The following is a 19,087-nucleotide window of genomic DNA, read 5'->3' as shown; positions in this document are numbered from 1 at the left end:
ATATCAATTCGTAATTAATCTCAAACTGACTTTCGCCGCTCTGCAGAGACGACCCATCAGAGGTCATTTTCGCGCTGACAGGCTAATGCTGTGCACTCTTGCATTGCTCTTAGTACTTAGTTTTTTTCGCCCTTCATGATTTATGCTTGGTGATTACATGTAATGGGAGAAGTATGAGTCGCTACTGCGGGAATACGTAACTCCACTTGGTTAGGTTTGGCGGGCGGCTCGAGCACCCATTTTTACGGCATCGCACATTTTCTACAGACTCCTCGTTCTGATGAAAAATATCTTGTGATATAATGTAACATACTTGGCGAGAGCAATTTATCTGCCACGGAAATGGTATTATGCCATGAGATGTATGTGAAAAATCATCCACTCCGGGACGGAAGACATGTTTTGTTTTAATTAAAAGCCTCAAGCGCATTTTTTTCAAGTTGAAACTGTGTGACAATACAACATATGTGTTTGTTTTGAATTTGTTGAGCAAATACTTCGCTGTGGAGTTATTTAATCATCGCCACATAGACTTGATACTTTCTAAATGTTCATAACATTGTAGAAGTTGGCTTGATAGATGGATTACGTGAAATCAAGTGGGGACCCTTCGTCATACAATTGTCTTATAATATTTCTTCGACATATAACATTGCTTTGTCTCATAACACATTCAAAATCTCGTAACAAATTGATACCCGAATATGGACTCTGGGAAATAAATAATGAACAATCTTTGATTTTGTTCGATTTTCGCAACATGAAATTTACGGACGCCAAATCGCACGGGTTGTATACTCTTCATTCTGGTTATTATCAAATGACTTGTAATTTTAATAGAACTGTACGATATAAGTTTTTTATTGCCATTTGTTTTTATTGCCATTTCGATTTTTTATTGCCATTTGTTCGTGAAAATGATTTGGACAATTACTGGTTCTAACAGGACGGCGCTACATGCCATACAGCGGCTGCCACGACCAAATTATTGCGCGAAATGTTCCCCGAAAGATTAATATCGAAAAACGGCGATTATGACTGGCCACCGAGATCACCTGATTTGACGCCTCCTGACTTTTTTTTATGGGGATATTTAAAATCCAAGGTATACACTGGTAAACCAAGGACCCTGGCTGCGCTGAAAGACAATATCCAACAAGAAATTGCTGCCATATCGGCCGAAACATTGGGCAAAGTGATGGAAAATGCCGAAAAAAGGGCACATTTTGCGGTCAAGGCCAGAGGCGGTCATTTACGAGATATCATAATCAAAAAGTAGTTAGAACAAATCTCCTTGGACCAAAATAAATGAATTTCAAAAAAAAAAAAACAAATCCTTCCACTTTAAATGGCCCACCCTGTATATAGATGTGATTGTCGGACATTTAATTAATTAGTAATCAAGAGTATTATTGCGAACCAGTTTTGTTTTGTTAGTCATAATAAAAAAGTGTTCTGAACACCGTTTGTCATGCACAGTTTTCTGGGTGCTGGATTGAATACTTGGCATTTGAAAATCAATTAAGAATAAGTACGTATCTGTAGAAAATCATTTTAATAGTTCTTGAATGCCCACAGCAGGATCTTTCAAAGATGGAAAAAATTAAAATATCTTTGACAGTATAATTGCAGTATAGAACTGAACAGCTTCATTTATTTGTTCTGATGTTCATCGATTCATTCACTTAGCAGAATAAACGGTAGTTTTGATAACTCTGGTCCTAGCGGCTAGGTGGTATTTTTTCCCAGAATGCTAATATTTTTTTACTTGACTTATCTGGGATATTATATTGGTTTATTTTCAAGATCTATTTTATATAAAAAAAACAAAACAAAAACAAGTGATCCAATGGAGTCGCATGATAGTTTTGTGGACCCCCTTATTTTATGCCGCGAGTGATGTGAGATGACAGTAGTCGTGTTGCGGACAGATAGGGCTTTGCTGTAAAATAAGCAAAATTAAGGTGATTGTGGAAGCGCCACAATGGCGCTCATTTCTTTCATCTCCCTTCCTCACCCCTTACCCTAAAATCAATAGTTTTGCTAAACAGTGTGAAGAAAATTATCGTTTTCGCACACTTCCCATCAAGTAATATCAACCAAACTCTAATCGATTACTCACAAGATATTAAATTTTCATCTGCTGTCGCACTGTGTAGAGAAAAACGTCGGAAAACTCGAGCTAGTGCTCTGAAAGTTAAATTTTCATTTTTCAATCTTCGACAATGGATTTGTTTGTATTGGTAAAAGCATCGTTATTTTTTCGACACTGATACCAGACAACATCATCGAAACAGCTATTAAAACCACTCAATAAAATGTTATTCCGGAGTCATAGCGTCCCATGTCATGAAAATCAATAGAATAAAATTGTGTTGATATCAATACAATTATTATTTTTACGTTTAATGGGTAACTTACGTTAGTTTTAGCAATCTTAACATTGGGTAAGACAATTGTATTGCAGAGCTCGGAACACTGCCACAGCTGCCTATGCTTTCAAAAACAGTAAACGGAAAAGTATTACATTCAATCAAAATACCTCGGCCCCAAAAGAGCCCCAATTCGCACGTGTTATAAATTTGCTCATGATACGCTCGCGTATAATCAGAATTTTACTTCATATGCAAATGTACCTTCTATATATATATTAATATTTGCAATTGTTCATCGGAACATATCGTTCATACATTTTACTTTAGTATTGAATTGTTATTTTTTTTCAAATGTATTCAAAAACTCGTGTCAATGAAGCGCCACACAGTCTGATAAGTGAATTGATCTATTTACATGTGCTTTGCTCTTCTGTCACAAACACTATTACCCCATTGAATTATTTACTATCAAAGACGGAGGGGTATTTATTCATTCAATCAAAAATAGTACTGTATTGAAAGGTCCCACAGAAACGTTTTATAAATTAAGTGAAAGTTGGTTGAAAGTTAGTTATTAAAGTTTTTAGGGTTTGATGTTCACTTAGTTGACAATAAATTGTGTTAGTCACAAAAAGGAGAAAGAGAGAAATACTTCATTCGTCCCTGATATTTTTGTCCACTACTCAAGATGAAATTGTGTTCATATAGTCCTCCAAAACTTGAAAGTTGAATCTTTAAAATGGTGCATATATTCGTCCTTTGATGTTTTACGAAGCTACAGCATTTCAAAAAACACCTAAAAATTGGAACTTAGCGTTCAGACATTTTTAGATGTACTCTCCTTCTCCTTCTCCTTCTCCTTCTCCTTCTCCTTCTCCTTCTCCTTCTCCTTCTCCTTCTCCTTCTCCTTCTCCTTCTCCTTCTCCTTCTCCTTCTCCTTCTCCTTCTCCTTCTCCTTCTCCTTCTCCTTCTCCTTCTCCTTCTCCTTCTCCTTCTCCTTCTCCTTCTCCTTCTCCTTCTCCTTCTCCTTCTCCTTCTCCTTCTCCTTCTCCTTCTCCTTCTCCTTCTCCTTCTCCTTCTCCTTCTCCTTCTCCTTCTCCTTCTCCTTCTCCTTCTCCTTCTCCTTCTCCTTCTCCTTCTCCTTCTCCTTCTCCTTCTCCTTCTCCTTCTCCTTCTCCTTCTCCTTCTCCTTCTCCTTCTCCTTCTCCTTCTCCTTCTCCTTCTCCTTCTCCTTCTCCTTCTCCTTCTCCTTCTCCTTCTCCTTCTCCTTCTCCTTCTCCTTCTCCTTCTCCTTCTCCTTCTCCTTCTCCTTCTCCTTCTCCTTCTCCTTCTCCTTCTCCTTCTCCTTCTCCTTCTCCTTCTCCTTCTCCTTCTCCTTCTCCTTCTCCTTCTCCTTCTCCTTCTCCTTCTCCTTCTCCTTCTCCTTCTCCTTCTCCTTCTCCTTCTCCTTCTCCTTCTCCTTCTCCTTCTCCTTCTCCTTCTCCTTCTCCTTCTCCTTCTCCTTCTCCTTCTCCTTCTCCTTCTCCTTCTCCTTCTCCTTCTCCTTCTCCTTCTCCTTCTCCTTCTCCTTCTCCTTCTCCTTCTCCTTCTCCTTCTCCTTCTCCTTCTCCTTCTCCTTCTCCTTCTCCTTCTCCTTCTCCTTCTCCTTCTCCTTCTCCTTCTCCTTCTCCTTCTCCTTCTCCTTCTCCTTCTCCTTCTCCTTCTCCTTCTCCTTCTCCTTCTCCTTCTCCTTCTCCTTCTCCTTCTCCTTCTCCTTCTCCTTCTCCTTCTCCTTCTCCTTCTCCTTCTCCTTCTCCTTCTCCTTCTCCTTCTCCTTCTCCTTCTCCTTCTCCTTCTCCTTCTCCTTCTCCTTCTCCTTCTCCTTCTCCTTCTCCTTCTCCTTCTCCTTCTCCTTCTCCTTCTCCTTCTCCTTCTCCTTCTCCTTCTCCTTCTCCGTCTCCTTCTCCTTCTCCTTCTCCTCTTCATTTTTTTTCCTTTTTTTCCTTTTTTTTCTTCTTTCGTTCTCTTGTTCTCTCGTTCTCTCGTTCTCACGTAGTTTTCTAGTTTTCTAGTTTTCTAGTTTTCTAGTTTTCTAGTTTTCTAGTTTTCTAGTTTTCTAGTTTTCTAGTTTTCTAGTTTTCTAGTTTTCTAGTTTTCTAGTTTTCTAGTTTTCTAGTTTTCTAGTTTTCTAGTTTTCTAGTTTTCTAGTTTTCTAGTTTTCTAGTTTTCTAGTTTTCTAGTTTTCTAGTTTTCTAGTTTTCTAGTTTTCTAGTTTTCTAGTTTTCTAGTTTTCTAGTTTTCTAGTTTTCTAGTTTTCTAGTTTTCTAGTTTTCTAGTTTTCTAGTTTTCTAGTTTTCTAGTTTTCTAGTTTTCTAGTTTTCTAGTTTTCTAGTTTTCTAGTTTTCTAGTTTTCTAGTTTTCTAGTTTTCTAGTTTTCTAGTTTTCTAGTTTTCTAGTTTTCTTGTTTTCTAGTTTTCTAGTATTCTAGTTTTCTGTTTTTCAGTTTACAACACAATTCTCTTTTCATCTACACAGTACCGCAATACACGGAGTTTTCCATAAATCCTTTCCTCGAGCACGGATGGAACCTTTTGTTTATACTGAGTACCTATTATTCATATGAGCATCGTATTGATTCGTGTAGAAGACATTAAAAACATTAAAGTTCGTATAAAAAAGTGCGCTGTATTGTTGCATAAACTATGAAATTAGTTTATTAATTTCATATAAATTACAACAAGAATATTCATTCGAAGGAAATTGGTTCATACGAGTACGACATCCATTTCAAAATTCAATACGACAGCAAAGGGTAAACACAGATTTCGATACAGAAAAAAACTCAGATAAAAACTTTTTTTAAGACCACAAACACAGATATGGCAACCCTGACAAGTGCTCGTTTTTCGCATCAATCAGAACGCGAAATTTTTGTTTAGTTTATACTTGACACGAACTCTGCCCGCGATTGTGTAAAATGACAAACATAAGAAATATTTTCCTATTTCTATAAAAAAAATACAATAAATTAGAAACATTTTTTAAATATCTCGAGGATGGCTGCATCTAGAAGAATGTTGACCAGGTGCATTTTTTTAAAATTACATTAGAATTTATAATTTTGGGTCACTAGTAGGCAAAAATTCTAAGTTTTTAAAATTCATAAAAATTTGTTGTACATCATAAATAAAGTTATCACCTTACATTTATTTTCAAAACTTCCTAAATGCTTTCCATTTTTGATGGAAAAAATAAAAATAAAAACCATGTATTATACACATTTTTTTTATTTTCTATATAAAAATAACCAATCTTTTCCTCAGTTTTGTTTCCACGTTCAGATATCGATTCTCGACAGTGCTATCTCAGACGGCAGTTCGGTATGACGCATAGATTTTGAGATAGAATTGATAAGAGATTTCCTCCACTAAAATTGATATACCCTTTTGAAAAATTACTTTTGTGTCAAAATGGTTCCAATTCCTGTGGAATATTCATATTTTCATTAGACCAAAACAAATACAAAATTTCATCCAAATCAAAAATATATGTTTCTAAAATATGCATTTTCAGAACGATATCATTTGGATCTGCTGTATAGCTATAATACAGGGTTTTCCAACTTTAAATTCCGAAACTAAATTGAAATAAAACACACTTAGAATTCGAATTTCGATGAAACTTTTATTTCAAATTAAAGTTTGATTTATGCCATTATGTGTGAAATACAACATCATTCAAATGTCCACCTAGGGCTTCCTCGCACACCTTGATCCGGAACAGGTAATTTTCGATGACTTTTCGGCACATATGGGGCGGTATCTCGGTCATAACTTCACGAATGTTGTCTTTCAAATGTTCAAGAGTTTGCGGAGAGTTGGCATAGACACGGTCTTTCGCATAACCCCACAAAATAGTCTAGCGGGTTCAAATCGCATGATCTGGACGGCCAATTGGCATCACCAAAACGCGAAATTATGCGTCCCTCAAATTTCGTTCGCAATATGGCCATGTTCGGTCGTGTTGTGTGGCACGTGGCGCCGTCCTGCTGAAACCACTTGTCATCCGTATCCATATCTTCAATTTGTGGCAAAAAAAAATCCGTTAACATGCGGCCGCGGCCATAGCGCTCACCATTCACAGTTACCGTCTCGCCGTCCTCATTTTCAAAGAAATACGGCCCGATGACTCCACCAGACCATAATGCGCACCAAACAGTGACAGTGCAATGGCCTCCTAACAATCACGTGTGGATTTTCTGAGCCCCATATATGGAAATTTTGGGTGTTCACGTAGCCACCGAGCTCGAAATGTGCCTCATCGCTGAAGAAAATTTGATGCGAAAATTCAGCATTTTGCTGCTGTTGTTCGTTCACCCAATCGACGTATGCCCGACGCATTCCATGGTCACCACGCTCTAATTTTTGTACCAGTTGGACTTTATATGGATGTAGGTGCAAGTCCAAATGCAAAATTCGCCACAATGATGTGTTTGACAAGCCCAATTGCTGAGCACGCCGTGGAATCGAAACATTCGGGTCATCCTCCACACTGGCAGCAACAGCAGCAATATTTTCGGCCGAACGCACATTACGATGATGCACAGGTTTCACAATATCCGCTACGGATCCAGTTTGTTCGAATTTACGCACTACATTAGCGATTGTGTGCTCTGTAGGCCGTCCATGACGACCAAAATCCGTCCGTAATGCTCGAAAAACATTTGCCGGTTTTTCATCATTTTTATAGTATAATTTAACAAAATTAACACGTTGTGCGATGCTAAAACGATCCATATTGTAAAATGGCAGACATTCAACTAACGATATGACGCTTTGATTGACAGCTATGTCAAACGGTTGTCAGCGCAGGGTTGTATATTTTCGGAAGCCCGAAATGGGAAACCCTGTACAAAGAGAAAGTGTGGCATATTTTTTTTTATCTTAATCTAGCATAAAACTGCCTTCTTAGGGACAAGCACAAGTTAATCAAATGAATCCCTCAACCGGAAGGCGGCTAATTCTTGTCTAGATATTTAATCTACTATTTCTCTCAAGACTATCTAGCCAGCCGATCGTTTCTCTGGCGCTAACCCCGCTGACCCGATTTTCAAACTTCCGTAGCCAAACTCAATTAGTCTACCCCCAAATCACAAAACAAGTGCACCAAGTAGAGAGGGGGAGGGGATCGTTAACCACCGCCGATTACATAAATTCCAACGAATTGAATTTGAAATCCGCTCACCCCGGCTTCCAATCTTCCGCCTCTGACCACACCAAGGCTTTCGATTTTTCCGAACCACCGCCGCCGCCGTCACCACTGTTTATTAGTATCAACAAAAACAGCACGACGACTGGCAACGGCCAGGGACCCTCTGGTCTCCTGCTTCAATCGCTGGGATCGCCGTCAAATGGAGAGAAAGTTTTAATTGAATAAATTCCGAATCGCATTACCGCCAAGAAGGAGCACTGACGCTCGGACTGAAATTAGGGAAAAAAAGTCCGAGCAAAGAATGAGAAAGAAACGCACAGCGGGGGAACAATTTGATAAACGAAATGTGCCAAACTTATTTCCACCATCTAGTTTTTTTTCGTTGTTGTTGTTCGCCATTCATTTTGTTCTGCGACTCGCACAATTTTCTCGGTTGATTTGTTGCAGACAGTAAATTAAATGATTGGTTAACTCGGCGAAGTTGTTTTGCTCGGATTTTTTTCCTGGGAGGTCCTTAAAGTCGAGGGAAAACTGCCGATGTAATCGGCACAATCGCTCTGCAGGGACACATTCAGAAACAGGACACGTTCACTATTAAGTCGATGGAAAATAATGGAACGAAATGGTTTTATTTGACGGTCACAATTTGGGCGGGACCGAGGAAAAGTAACGTCCTTCCAATGTAATTGGATCCAATCTGCAGCTAATCGGAAAGTAATTGCAAGTCATACCGGTCGGAAAGGTGATACGGTCGAAGCAAACGTTAATCAAAATCCGATTACAAGTTCGCCTGCTCAAATTCGGTCCGGTGATCAAAGTTCTGGGCGGATCAAATAACCTGTATAAAATCCATTCATCTGCATTCAGGTATCGACCCAGCCGAACGTAAAATGTGTAATGCGTAATCCGGGACCCGATCCTAGCGAAGGGTTGCTTTTAATGACGGACAAAAAGTCAACAGAATGGGTTACCACCTCCGAGGCGCTACGCTCCGAGGAAACCTTCGTTCAATTTCGCTTGTTTTACGTATCCCACAGAAAACAGAATGTTCACTCACTGCATTACTTCCGCCGCTCTACCCACTGGAGCTGTGTAAAGTAAACATTCTCCCACGCAGATCCGAAGCTTCTGCAGCCTTATCTGGGAAGGAACCTTACCAGCATCAGATGGTTTCTAACTTTTCCGTTGTGAATATTCTAGCTGTTTCCACAGTGAATGGAAATTGCGTTACCCTCAACTAACAACAACACTGGCGCAGCTCTGCAGCTGCATAGCAATGAAATTGCTGATGGCGATGATGAGGATGCTGCTCCTGCTGCTGCTGCTGTTACCAACCAAAGCCAACCAGGGTTGGCTTTCCCCACGCGTAGATCCAAAGTGCCATCGAGGCGGGGTTCTATTTCAAGCAATAAACGAACGGTCCAAACAACCGAGAGGTGAGATTATTTGGTTGGTTTGGCTTCTCCTGTAGCCTTCCCCGGAAGCATGTTCCAGATTCAATAAAAGCTGTATTGGCTTATTGCCGTACCAAACCACATGTTGTTCGGTAGCAGCAAATGCACACCGGAGAATGGTCCGGAGCTAGATCCATCGCCGGTCGCTTGCAGCGTGTCAAATACATCAAACGAAGCGGATACGGATACGTGCAAACGCGTTTCGAAAGGTGGTTCTGCACGCTATAGATTCTGGGGAAGAAAATAGCTGCTGGAGCCGTTCGAGAGACGTGTCGATACCTGAACCGAACACATGGAACGAGATCAAATATTGGCAGAGGAGAAATTTGTTTGATTTGTTTGGACATGGCATATAAGCAGGCAAAAGCAGATCTGTGCACATAAAAAAAACTATGCGCTTATTTATGGTCTTTTTCTGCCAGTGCCATATGGGTTTTCCTTATGGAAGTCGTATCAATTTGCGGCTTAGCTGACGGTGGTGGAACACTTGAACTTGAATTTTCGTGATTCGGAAAGTAAAGCAAAATTATGTATTTGATTTTTTTCATCAGTTTTTTGTTTAAATATTAATTCGACCTTGTAGAGAATCTAGTCAAGTTTTCAAATCTGTCTTTTGATTCTCCATGTAATTATTATTTATTGAAATATGGATAATCAAAGACCAATGGCGATTTTGCATTCAATTGAAGATATCTCTGTAGTAAAAGGCCTTACTGAATTGTTTTATGTCACAAATGGCGGTATTGCAATATTAGATTTATTTGGATATATTATCGTGCCGGGGGTTTAGATTCGATTCACGTTCTGGCTGAGGGATTTTTTGTCAAAGAAATTTCTTTCGAATTGCACTGTGGTCACGCGTATTCTAGAGCTTACCACTCCAAATAACATTCAAGGTGTTTTACTCGGCTTAGAAATTTCAACCAAGTACTAGGGGAAAGTCGGGAAAGACGGACACCCCTGTATAATTCATAAATTGAATTTTTATTTCAAATTTTAACGATGTACAAACATGGAATAAGGGGGTCTCCGTAGCCACATTGGTTGCGCGTTCGCTTAGTAAGCGATCGATCGTGAGTTCAAAACTCAGGGCCCCCATTGACCATCTTTGTGTTGTTACAGAATAACTACGTCCACGCAACAATCATCAGCGATGGAGATCGATCCACGGTCGAAATAAGATATATTCATCCATACAACTGCTCTGCTCTGCAGAAATATCGGGCTGCTGTTCTATAAATAACTCAACAATGGATCAACGACTGTCTCCGCTGTCCAGTCTTAACTGGATAATGGAAGAACAGATAGAAAACTCTTACGCCTAAATGGCTACTGTGTAAATGTGTACCATTTGCAATGGTATAGAAGGGAATACTCTATCGCCGAAAAATGGCAACTGTGTAATGTGCTAATTATAGATATGATAAATATGTGACATGTACACGATTAAAATTCGGCTCTGTTACAGCTAAACTGCTAATGAGCCTAAAAATAAACAAAAGGGATAAAAAAAAACATGGAATACATTGTATCAATATCTTTGACACTTATTGTGTACTCCTAGCTCCAAAACATGTCGAGTACATAAACGTGATTTTTCCAGTTAGTGTCCATCTTTCCCACCCCAAGTGTCCATCTTTCCCGACTTAATATTATTCTTTCAAAGATGCCGGACACATTCATTTTTCAAAATTGCTGCCTCATAAACAAATTTTACTACAAAAAACTATCTAGACTATCTAGACTATCAATTTGTGGTGAGATAGCTGTATATATTCTGTGAAATTCACGAAGGAATTCAACTTTCATTTAGGGTGTCCGTCTTGACCACCCTTCCCCTACTAATAAAAATGATGAAAGTAGTAACTGCGTTGAAAAGGCAAAAGTAAACTAGAAGACCGTAGCATAAGAATAATGTATATTTTATGAATGAAAAATGTTCGTTTATCACTAAGTTGCATCATTTCAAAATCATAAACAATTTCTTTGTTTCAGCCACTATTTTTTTCGAGTGAATATGGTGATAGATTATTGATAATAAACAATGGATGATTCGAGTAAACTTCTCAGTAAGCAATGAACAACCGGCATCTCCTTTTCAAATGAATCACATTTAACAAGAGAATCAACAAAGAAAATGAAATAATGAAAACAAGATTTAGTAATACATGTGAAACACACTGCCACAAACTAATATTAGGCTGTCAAGAAAGTCCTGCGGTATTTCCGCGAGGTGTCGTTGTAAGCGCGTAGTTCTAGTTGTATTCATTGTATCGAGTCATACTATAGCTTGTTGGAAAGGTATTTTTGCGCGCTATAATATAGTCTTTGACAGTGTTTTGTTTGGTTAAGTCGTTCGTGAGTTATAGTGTCGCAAATATGGAGCAAAATAAAGAGAAAATCCGACATATTTTACAGTACTACTATGACAAAGGCAAAAATGCATCTCAAGCTGCCAATAAAATTTGTGCAGTTTATGGACCCGATACAGTTTCCATTTCCACCGCACAACGATGGTTTCAATGTTTTCGTTCTGGTGTAGAGGTCGTCGAAGATGCGCCACACTCCGGAAGGCCTGTCGTCGAAAATTGCGACAAAATCGCTGAATTAGCCGAGAAAGACATAGTAGCAACCGTAGCATCGGCCAAGAGCTGGGGATAAGTCATCGAACCGTTATTAACCATTCGAAGAAGCTTGGATTCACAAAGAAGCTCGATGTATGGGTGCCACACATGTTGACGCAAAAAAACATCTTTGACCGTATCGACGCATGTGAATCGCTGCTGAATCGCAACAAAATCGACCCGTTTCTGAAGCGGATGGTGACTGGCGATGAAAAGTGGGTCACTTACGACAACGTGAAGCGCAAACGGTCGAAGCCCGCTGAAGCGGCTCAAACGGTGGCCAAGCCCTCATTAACGGCCAGGAAGGTTCTGCTGTGTGTTTGGTGGGATTGTCAAAGAATAATCTATTATGAGCTGCTTCCCTATGGCCAAACGCTCAATTCGGACCTGTACTGCCAACAACTGGACCGCTTGCAGGTAGCACTCATGAAGAAGAGGCCATCTTTGATAAACAGAGGCCGCATTGTCTTCCATCAGGACAACGCCAGGCCACACACTTCTTTGGTGACGCGCCAGAAGCTCCGGGAGCTCGGATGGGAGGTTCTTTTGCATCCGCCGTACAGTCCGGACCTTGCACCAAGTGACTACCACCTGTTTTTGTCCATGGCGAACGAGCTAGGTAGTCAGAAGTTAGCCACAAAAGAGGCCTGTGAAAATTGGCTATCCGAGTTTTTTGCCAATAAGGAAGCGAGCTTCTATAACAGGGGTATTATGAAGTTGGCATCTCGTTGGGAACAAGTCATCGAACAAAACGGCGCATATTTGACTTAAAACAGATGATTGTAACTAATTTTATGAACAAATGAAAATTCAAAAAAAATACCGCAGGACTTTTTTGACAGCCTAATATAATATTGAGTTCACTGTTGATATTTTGAGTCTTCGAAATAAATAATAATTGGATTTTATTTTTATTGGAACGTGATTCATGATTCGATGATTTATTGAAAATTTGAATATTCATATATTTACGGAATATATTACGGAACATCATATATTTACGTATCTAAATTCACTAGAGGTACTCTTGAATTCTTGAATTTTTTTCAAAAAATATTGAAATTCTACTTCGTCTTGTGTTAAAATGACGTAAAGGACATTGTTGCGAGCGCTTTTTGCAGACGATCAAATGCATCCAATAGCAATCACGATTCTCCCCTTTCAAATGCAGCATATGATCTGAAAAAACTATCACTATAGAACAACCCCTCTTCTTCTGAAACCTTAAAATGATGAAAAAACTATTCATTTTGCAGATGATTCATCAGATGGTTGTATTCACTATGCTGATTGACCCATTAACTAATATTACAACCATTTTTTTTCGATCCATCAGAATCACTTCAATCAGTTCCGTAACGGTGCTTCTTCAAGTCTCAACTAGAGTATCAAAAATCAAACATACTCGAATTATACCATTACACTGCCATTTTCGCTCCCTGAAGCATAATGTAAATCATCCAGTAAAACTTTCAAGATAGTTTTGAAGAAAAAAATCATTTTGTTCTAATATCCAAAATAGTTGAAGGCTAAAATAAATAATGTCTACGGAACAGGCTATGGAATTCAAATCAGAAGATCATACTTCCTTCCAAACATGATTCAACTAATGAAAGTATATTCAGACAAACACCAGTGCGAAATGAAACGTTACAATATGGAAACAATACTACCTCCTATAGTAACCCAAAAAAGGTAAAGCACATATGGATATTTCGTAATAGAGGGCGGACACGGTTATATACAATCATCGTTTTTTTTTTCACTGCATATAATCTAATCTATATACATTGGAGTCGCTTTTTACGCGGGGGATACGTGCCGCGTAAACAAAAACCGCGTAAAAGAAAACCGCGTAAAATAAAATCGCGTAAGTTCCAAAATTCGCGTAAAAATAAACCGGGTGAATTTGAAAATCCGAATAAAAATCTAACACACGGTGAATTGTAACAATTGATTAACTGATTTTTTGCATGCTACAATTATGATATCTGTGTCTTCTTTTATTTCTCAGCTACTAATCAGTGATACAATACAAACTTATTTCGTGAAAAGTTACATGGATTGGTGGTGTTTACAAGATTTAGTACGCGTATCACAATTAGTACATTGAATCTGTACGCGGTTGATACGTGCTGCGTAAGAAAAACCGCGTAAATTTCGAAATCCGCGAAAAAAAACCGCGTAAATTCCGAAGTCCGCGTAAAATAAAACGTAAAAAGCGACTTCAGTGTACATAAAAAATGTATTTCTGTCTGTCTGTCTGTGGACTCGGAAACTACTGAACGGAAACTATAAAACGTAAAAAGCGACTTCAGTGTACATAAGAAATGGATTTCTGTCTGTCTGTCTGTGGACTCGGAAACTACTGAACCTATCGACATGAAAATTGGTACGTGGGGGTTTTTGGGGCCGGGGAAGGTTTTCATGATAGATTGAGACCCCTCCTCCCTCTTTAAGGGGGGGTTGCCATACAAATGGAACACAAATTTCTGCATTGCTCGAGAATTAATCAAGCAAATGAAACCAAATTAGGCATCTGGAGATTTTGAGATGCAGAGAATTATGGTGGTTAGATACTCCTCCCCCCTCTCTTAGGGAGGGCTGCCATACAAATGAAACACAAATGCATTTCTGCATTTCTCGAGAATTAATCAAGCAAATGAAGCCAAATTAGGCATATGGAGGATTTAGAGTGCAATAAATGTTTGTATGGTGGTTAGACACTCCACCCCTCTCTCTAAAGGGGAGCTGCCATACAAATGAAACACAAAATTTTTGCATAACTCGAAAACTAATCAAGCAAATGGAGCCAAATTTGACATGTGAAGATTTTAGGGGGCACGAAACGTTTCTACGGTGATTAAACACTCATCCCTCTTCTTTAAGGGGAGAAGAGGGGAGGGGTCTGTGTTTATTCTTTCATATTTTCTGTATCAAACATTTATTCCCTGTAACGGAGAAACATGTTATTTGCCAGTGAATGAAAAATCTTGTCTGAAAATAATCTGATATTATAATGATGAGTTTTGGTAGGAGTACTAGGAATTTTTTAGTAAAAAGTAAATTCAACGGGGTCGATTAGAAGATCAATCAATGGACAGTTCTGCGATTGGACTCATGAACTTAGTAAGTAATGTTTGAAGGTATTGATAACAAAAATCAAATTTTAAACGGGACGAAGTTTGCCGGATCAGCTAGTCTTGTATTGAATATAAAAGAAGAATTCAATTTTTTATTCATCCCCTTAACATGTTAAGCTCCACGTCGGTCCCTGGGGACTGACACTGAAGTTTACGTCTTGTTTGCGCCGATTTCATTCGAAAAGTTCATTGTCGGTCCCGGGAAAATAACTTTTTCGGTCGGGGCTTAACGTGTTAAGGTCATAAAATACCTTTCGCACATGAAAACAAATAAATTTATTTAGAATCTCTTTGGAGGTGGTAGAGGATCATATTTCACGAAAAAATTCTTCTACGCATATGTTCGAATTTCAAGAATGACAGAGCTATTGAATTGTGTTTTTTTTTGGTTTCGGACTTTGCTGGCTCAAACTGGCTCTACATTAAAAAATACGCTACGGAAGACGATTCAGTTGCTTCCGTTTGAAAGATGAGAAAATTTAGTTCAACAGCCATTACATACCAAACCGATATAGTGGCTCTCAGATTTACATGAAAAGTGATAGTTTTGTTCTTTATTGCAAAATATTAGACCCGTATTTTTTATTTTTTCGTTAGGGTGACTGTTGCGGCACACGTCACGTTATTATGCATTGTATCTATATATTGCGGCACACGCCACATCAGTATCATTCCATACAACAATTATAAGCATTGTATGTACCCAAAACCCAATCAATTTAAAACAAGAGGATTAGCGTAGGTCATTCCCATCTAATCTCTATCGTATTGTCTCGAAGGATAGGATATAGAAGCAAATCCAGAAAATCTGCCCTATATAAAGCGATGAGATATCCAGCACGCCCTCTTACTCTGCTTCAAGTTAGATAGCGTACAACATCATCGAAAGTGTCTCATGTGCGTTGTGATATCAGAAATAAAATTATTATATCGGAAATTGAAATTCGTTGCAATAAAACCCGGACTTTGAAAATACTCGTACAGGTGACCATTTGCGTTTTGAGGTGGTCCGAAAATTATTTTTTTTTCAACTTTTTACCAAAAAAAACTTTTTCCAAAAATTCATAACTTTTGAAGCACTGAATTTTAACCATCAGCTTGAGCTTGGGTAGACTGTACAATTCGTAGTTGCTGTCCACGATTGACCCGAACCAGCGAAATCGAATAAAGAACACACTGAATGACACTTGGGAGTAGCAAATCATTCTCATTGTGCAAGTTTTGATGATTCGATTTTTTAATGGCCAATAACGACGCTGGCCACGTTCTTACGTATCAAAAATGTGTTCGATGTGAAAAATCAACAAATTCTCTACAATTATTACTTCCGGGATCAGACGGACCTCCCGCAACACCTCGGTTCCTGGTCTGAGCCTCGGGAACCTTTGAGGTTGGGCTCTCAAGGCCTCTTTTAATGCTGGCAAGCTCGAGCTTGAGGCCAATCGCTCTCAGGGTCGGCTCTTCGGGGAAAAAGCTGATCAAGGCTCGGATGTGGAGTATGGAAAAGCGTGTAGATATAATTTTTTTCTTTTTATTACCTCTATAAACCTGTGTGGTGAGTGTCGGTGTCTGGTGTGTCCTCCGGTTGGATCTCGAACGTCGTACGCTGGCTAACTTGTCCGCTGCTTCTCTCGAGATACGAGATTCAGTTTCGTGGTTGAATTAATCCCAGAATAAACGGGTCCTGTTCACCCACAGAGAGATACAGAGTTTTGCAATGGTCCTTTTTTTTTGTATAAATGTAATCGATAAATACCTGATTTCTCTACAAAAATCTATCACTTTCCACACTATATTATTAATTTAATTATATAGTCTCAATTAACTTCTCTTTCTTAAATTTTCCGTGTATCGATTTTGTGTCTGCTGGGTAGTCGCTCTGGCCAAAAAATGAACCCTTCTTCTAACGGTCATTTCATTTGCCTTTACACTCTCTTCAGCTCCTCTCTGTCTTTCTTTTATTCATTATTGTTCATTCTGTATCTCTATCTCTACTTCCGTGGCCCTCTCTCCATTCTCTTTTTCCAGCTTTTAAGTGTGAGTGTACTTGTGACTTAATCTAGTCCCTAACACTGGGTAAGTATTTTATGGCATATATTTTTTTACACACTAAATGTCTTATAATTAAACTCTACAAACAAAAATCATCGACGAAACAAACGGTAACACAATTGGGGGATAAATCTTGAACGAAAATTGTGTCTGACGATGATTTTATGTTATGTATAAAGTTTTGGTGGAAATGCAAGGAAATTTATAGACAAATAAATTGAGTTAGGGTTAGGACTATGTCTTCTATGTATTTAACACGTCGACTGCCACGTTAGTCACCGTCAATCACTGACACCGACTGACAGTATAACATATGATGATAACGGTAAATAATATAAGCATATAAGCTTATAAGCAATCCATTTCACATCGAGTGATCATGAAATTCGATGTAGTTTCAAACCAATCGGATTCCGGAATATGAATAACTGTTCGATACTGTTACCACAATAATGGTGTATGGTCCATGCGGAAATTCGAAACCTTTATCGCCTTGCATGGTAGATGGAATATGTACAAAGCGTTTTCCTAGAGATTTCACCAACGACACGATCACAAGCATAAGCGAATATCTTATATATCAACAAATAAATACTGATGATGTCATTCACAAATATCAACAACGCAGACATTGGAATTGAAAATGGTTGAGTAGTACCATATTCGCCTCAGCTGAGCAAAGAACTATTAAGTCCGTGGATGAAGGAACTGGCAATATGGCTGTGATTCTAAATTAGAATACCGCTGTGAATGCTCCTCGATTGATTTATAACAAAGTTCCAATAAAAAAACGATACATCAGTTCCATTGTTGTCTGGTGTATCGTTGGTTTTCCAATTCATGAACGAGAACCAGCAGTTATAAAGTTAAAAAAAGAGAAGCGCCTATTTTCCTCCAATGAGACAACATTTGAACGATATGAATATTGATTTTCTTTATTCCATTTTCCATCTTTATAACGAAAATCTATTACTTTTTTTTTACATCTAACTTTTGAGAGATCAAAAATTACAGTTACATTAATGAAATACATTACATCATGAAACATCATACCAACTTCCGTTGAAATCGTTTCATTCGTTCTTTTCATCGACCGCTTCGAATAATTTTGTAGATCGTTAAAACATTCAAACACGCTTAAAACTAATAAGTTATGTTTTATTTAACACCCATATTCTCTAGAAATAATTTAAATGGCAGAACAACGTCAGCTAGTATAGATTAACTAAACGGTATCTCTTGTAGGTCAAACCTTTGTAGGAGAATAAGGTACGAACATCATAATTATTTTTGAAACCGAATACAAAAGCAATGAAATTTGAGTTTGGGCACCCGCTATTCTTCTGTCATTTATTTGGTTCCATGTTGGCAAAGACGATAGTGGTAGATATGGATGAAAATAACGGTCAAAACTGAACATCAGGAATGTATACAACAAATATTAGTCAAACAAAGTTTACGCAAGTTTCACCCGTGCAAGAAAAAGAAGCGAAATTGAAAAAGAAAAGTAGCGAAATTGCTGAGAGTGCACCCGCGTAATGAAGAACTTTCAAGGACCTTCATCGTTAGAACCTCAAAAAACGCGATGCGACGGGACAACGTCAAAGAAGATATAACATAGAAAAAGCCATCGAAAAAAGTTCCTAAAAGCGTGAGAAAGTGCCTAAAAAAAACTATAATTTTGAAATTTGATAGTTTTGTTCTCTGGCATTGAACTGTAAAATAGACCATCTAAATCTAACAAAGTAAGTTTTTAGCAGTATTGTAGGACACATTCCTTATCCTAACTATGGACATTTCCCCTGAATTCATCTGCAGCGTAGAATATTGAACCTAGATGAAGATGGATATTTTCATACCGTTTTGAGCATGAAGGATTCCTTGATCTACAACAACTTTGACTCGTTTTTTCACCAAATGAAAGATTATGGGAATTCTTTTGTATTGTATTAATGTGTTGTTCAATCAACACATAACGTTGAAAAAAAGATTATTTGTCGCTTCGTTGAACTGTCATTCACAATGAGAATTTATATCAAATTGATCATATTAATTAATTCGAAATTCAACCGGGGAAACAAAAGCGACCTTTTACCGTTTGAAAAATTGCTTCGGCCAGTTTCATCGGTATTTTCATTGTACAATTGGGCGAAAACAAAACCAGAGCAAACTCATTCGGGGGCTTCTATCAGCTCCCATCAACCCGCGCGCGTTTGGAAGAGGATCCCCCGTCGATGATGATTCAGTAT

The 19,087-nt window shown here is 38.4% G+C and overlaps 2 protein-coding genes across 5 annotated transcripts in view; one reads left to right on the top strand and one right to left on the bottom strand.

The window, feature by feature from the left end:
- The window catches only part of LOC129775505 (potassium voltage-gated channel protein Shaw-like), a 410,947-nt gene that overhangs the window by 146,450 nt on the left and 245,410 nt on the right, over window positions 1–19,087 (bottom strand). The window lies entirely within an intron of this gene.
- LOC129772976 (uncharacterized) overlaps window positions 8,781–19,087 on the top strand; it is a 44,899-nt gene continuing 34,592 nt past the window's right edge. Inside the window, exon 1 of the mRNA XM_055776521.1 lies at window positions 8,781–9,001. Within this exon, the coding sequence (XP_055632496.1) occupies window positions 8,781–9,001 (221 nt within the window). The remainder of the gene's footprint in view (window positions 9,002–19,087) is intronic.

Source organism: Toxorhynchites rutilus, chromosome 3 (genome assembly GCF_029784135.1).
Source record: "Toxorhynchites rutilus septentrionalis strain SRP chromosome 3, ASM2978413v1, whole genome shotgun sequence".
NCBI classification, from domain to species: domain Eukaryota; kingdom Metazoa; phylum Arthropoda; class Insecta; order Diptera; family Culicidae; genus Toxorhynchites; species Toxorhynchites rutilus.
The sequence above is the reverse complement of the archived record's forward strand: the minus strand, read 5'-3'. Positions and strand labels throughout refer to the sequence as shown.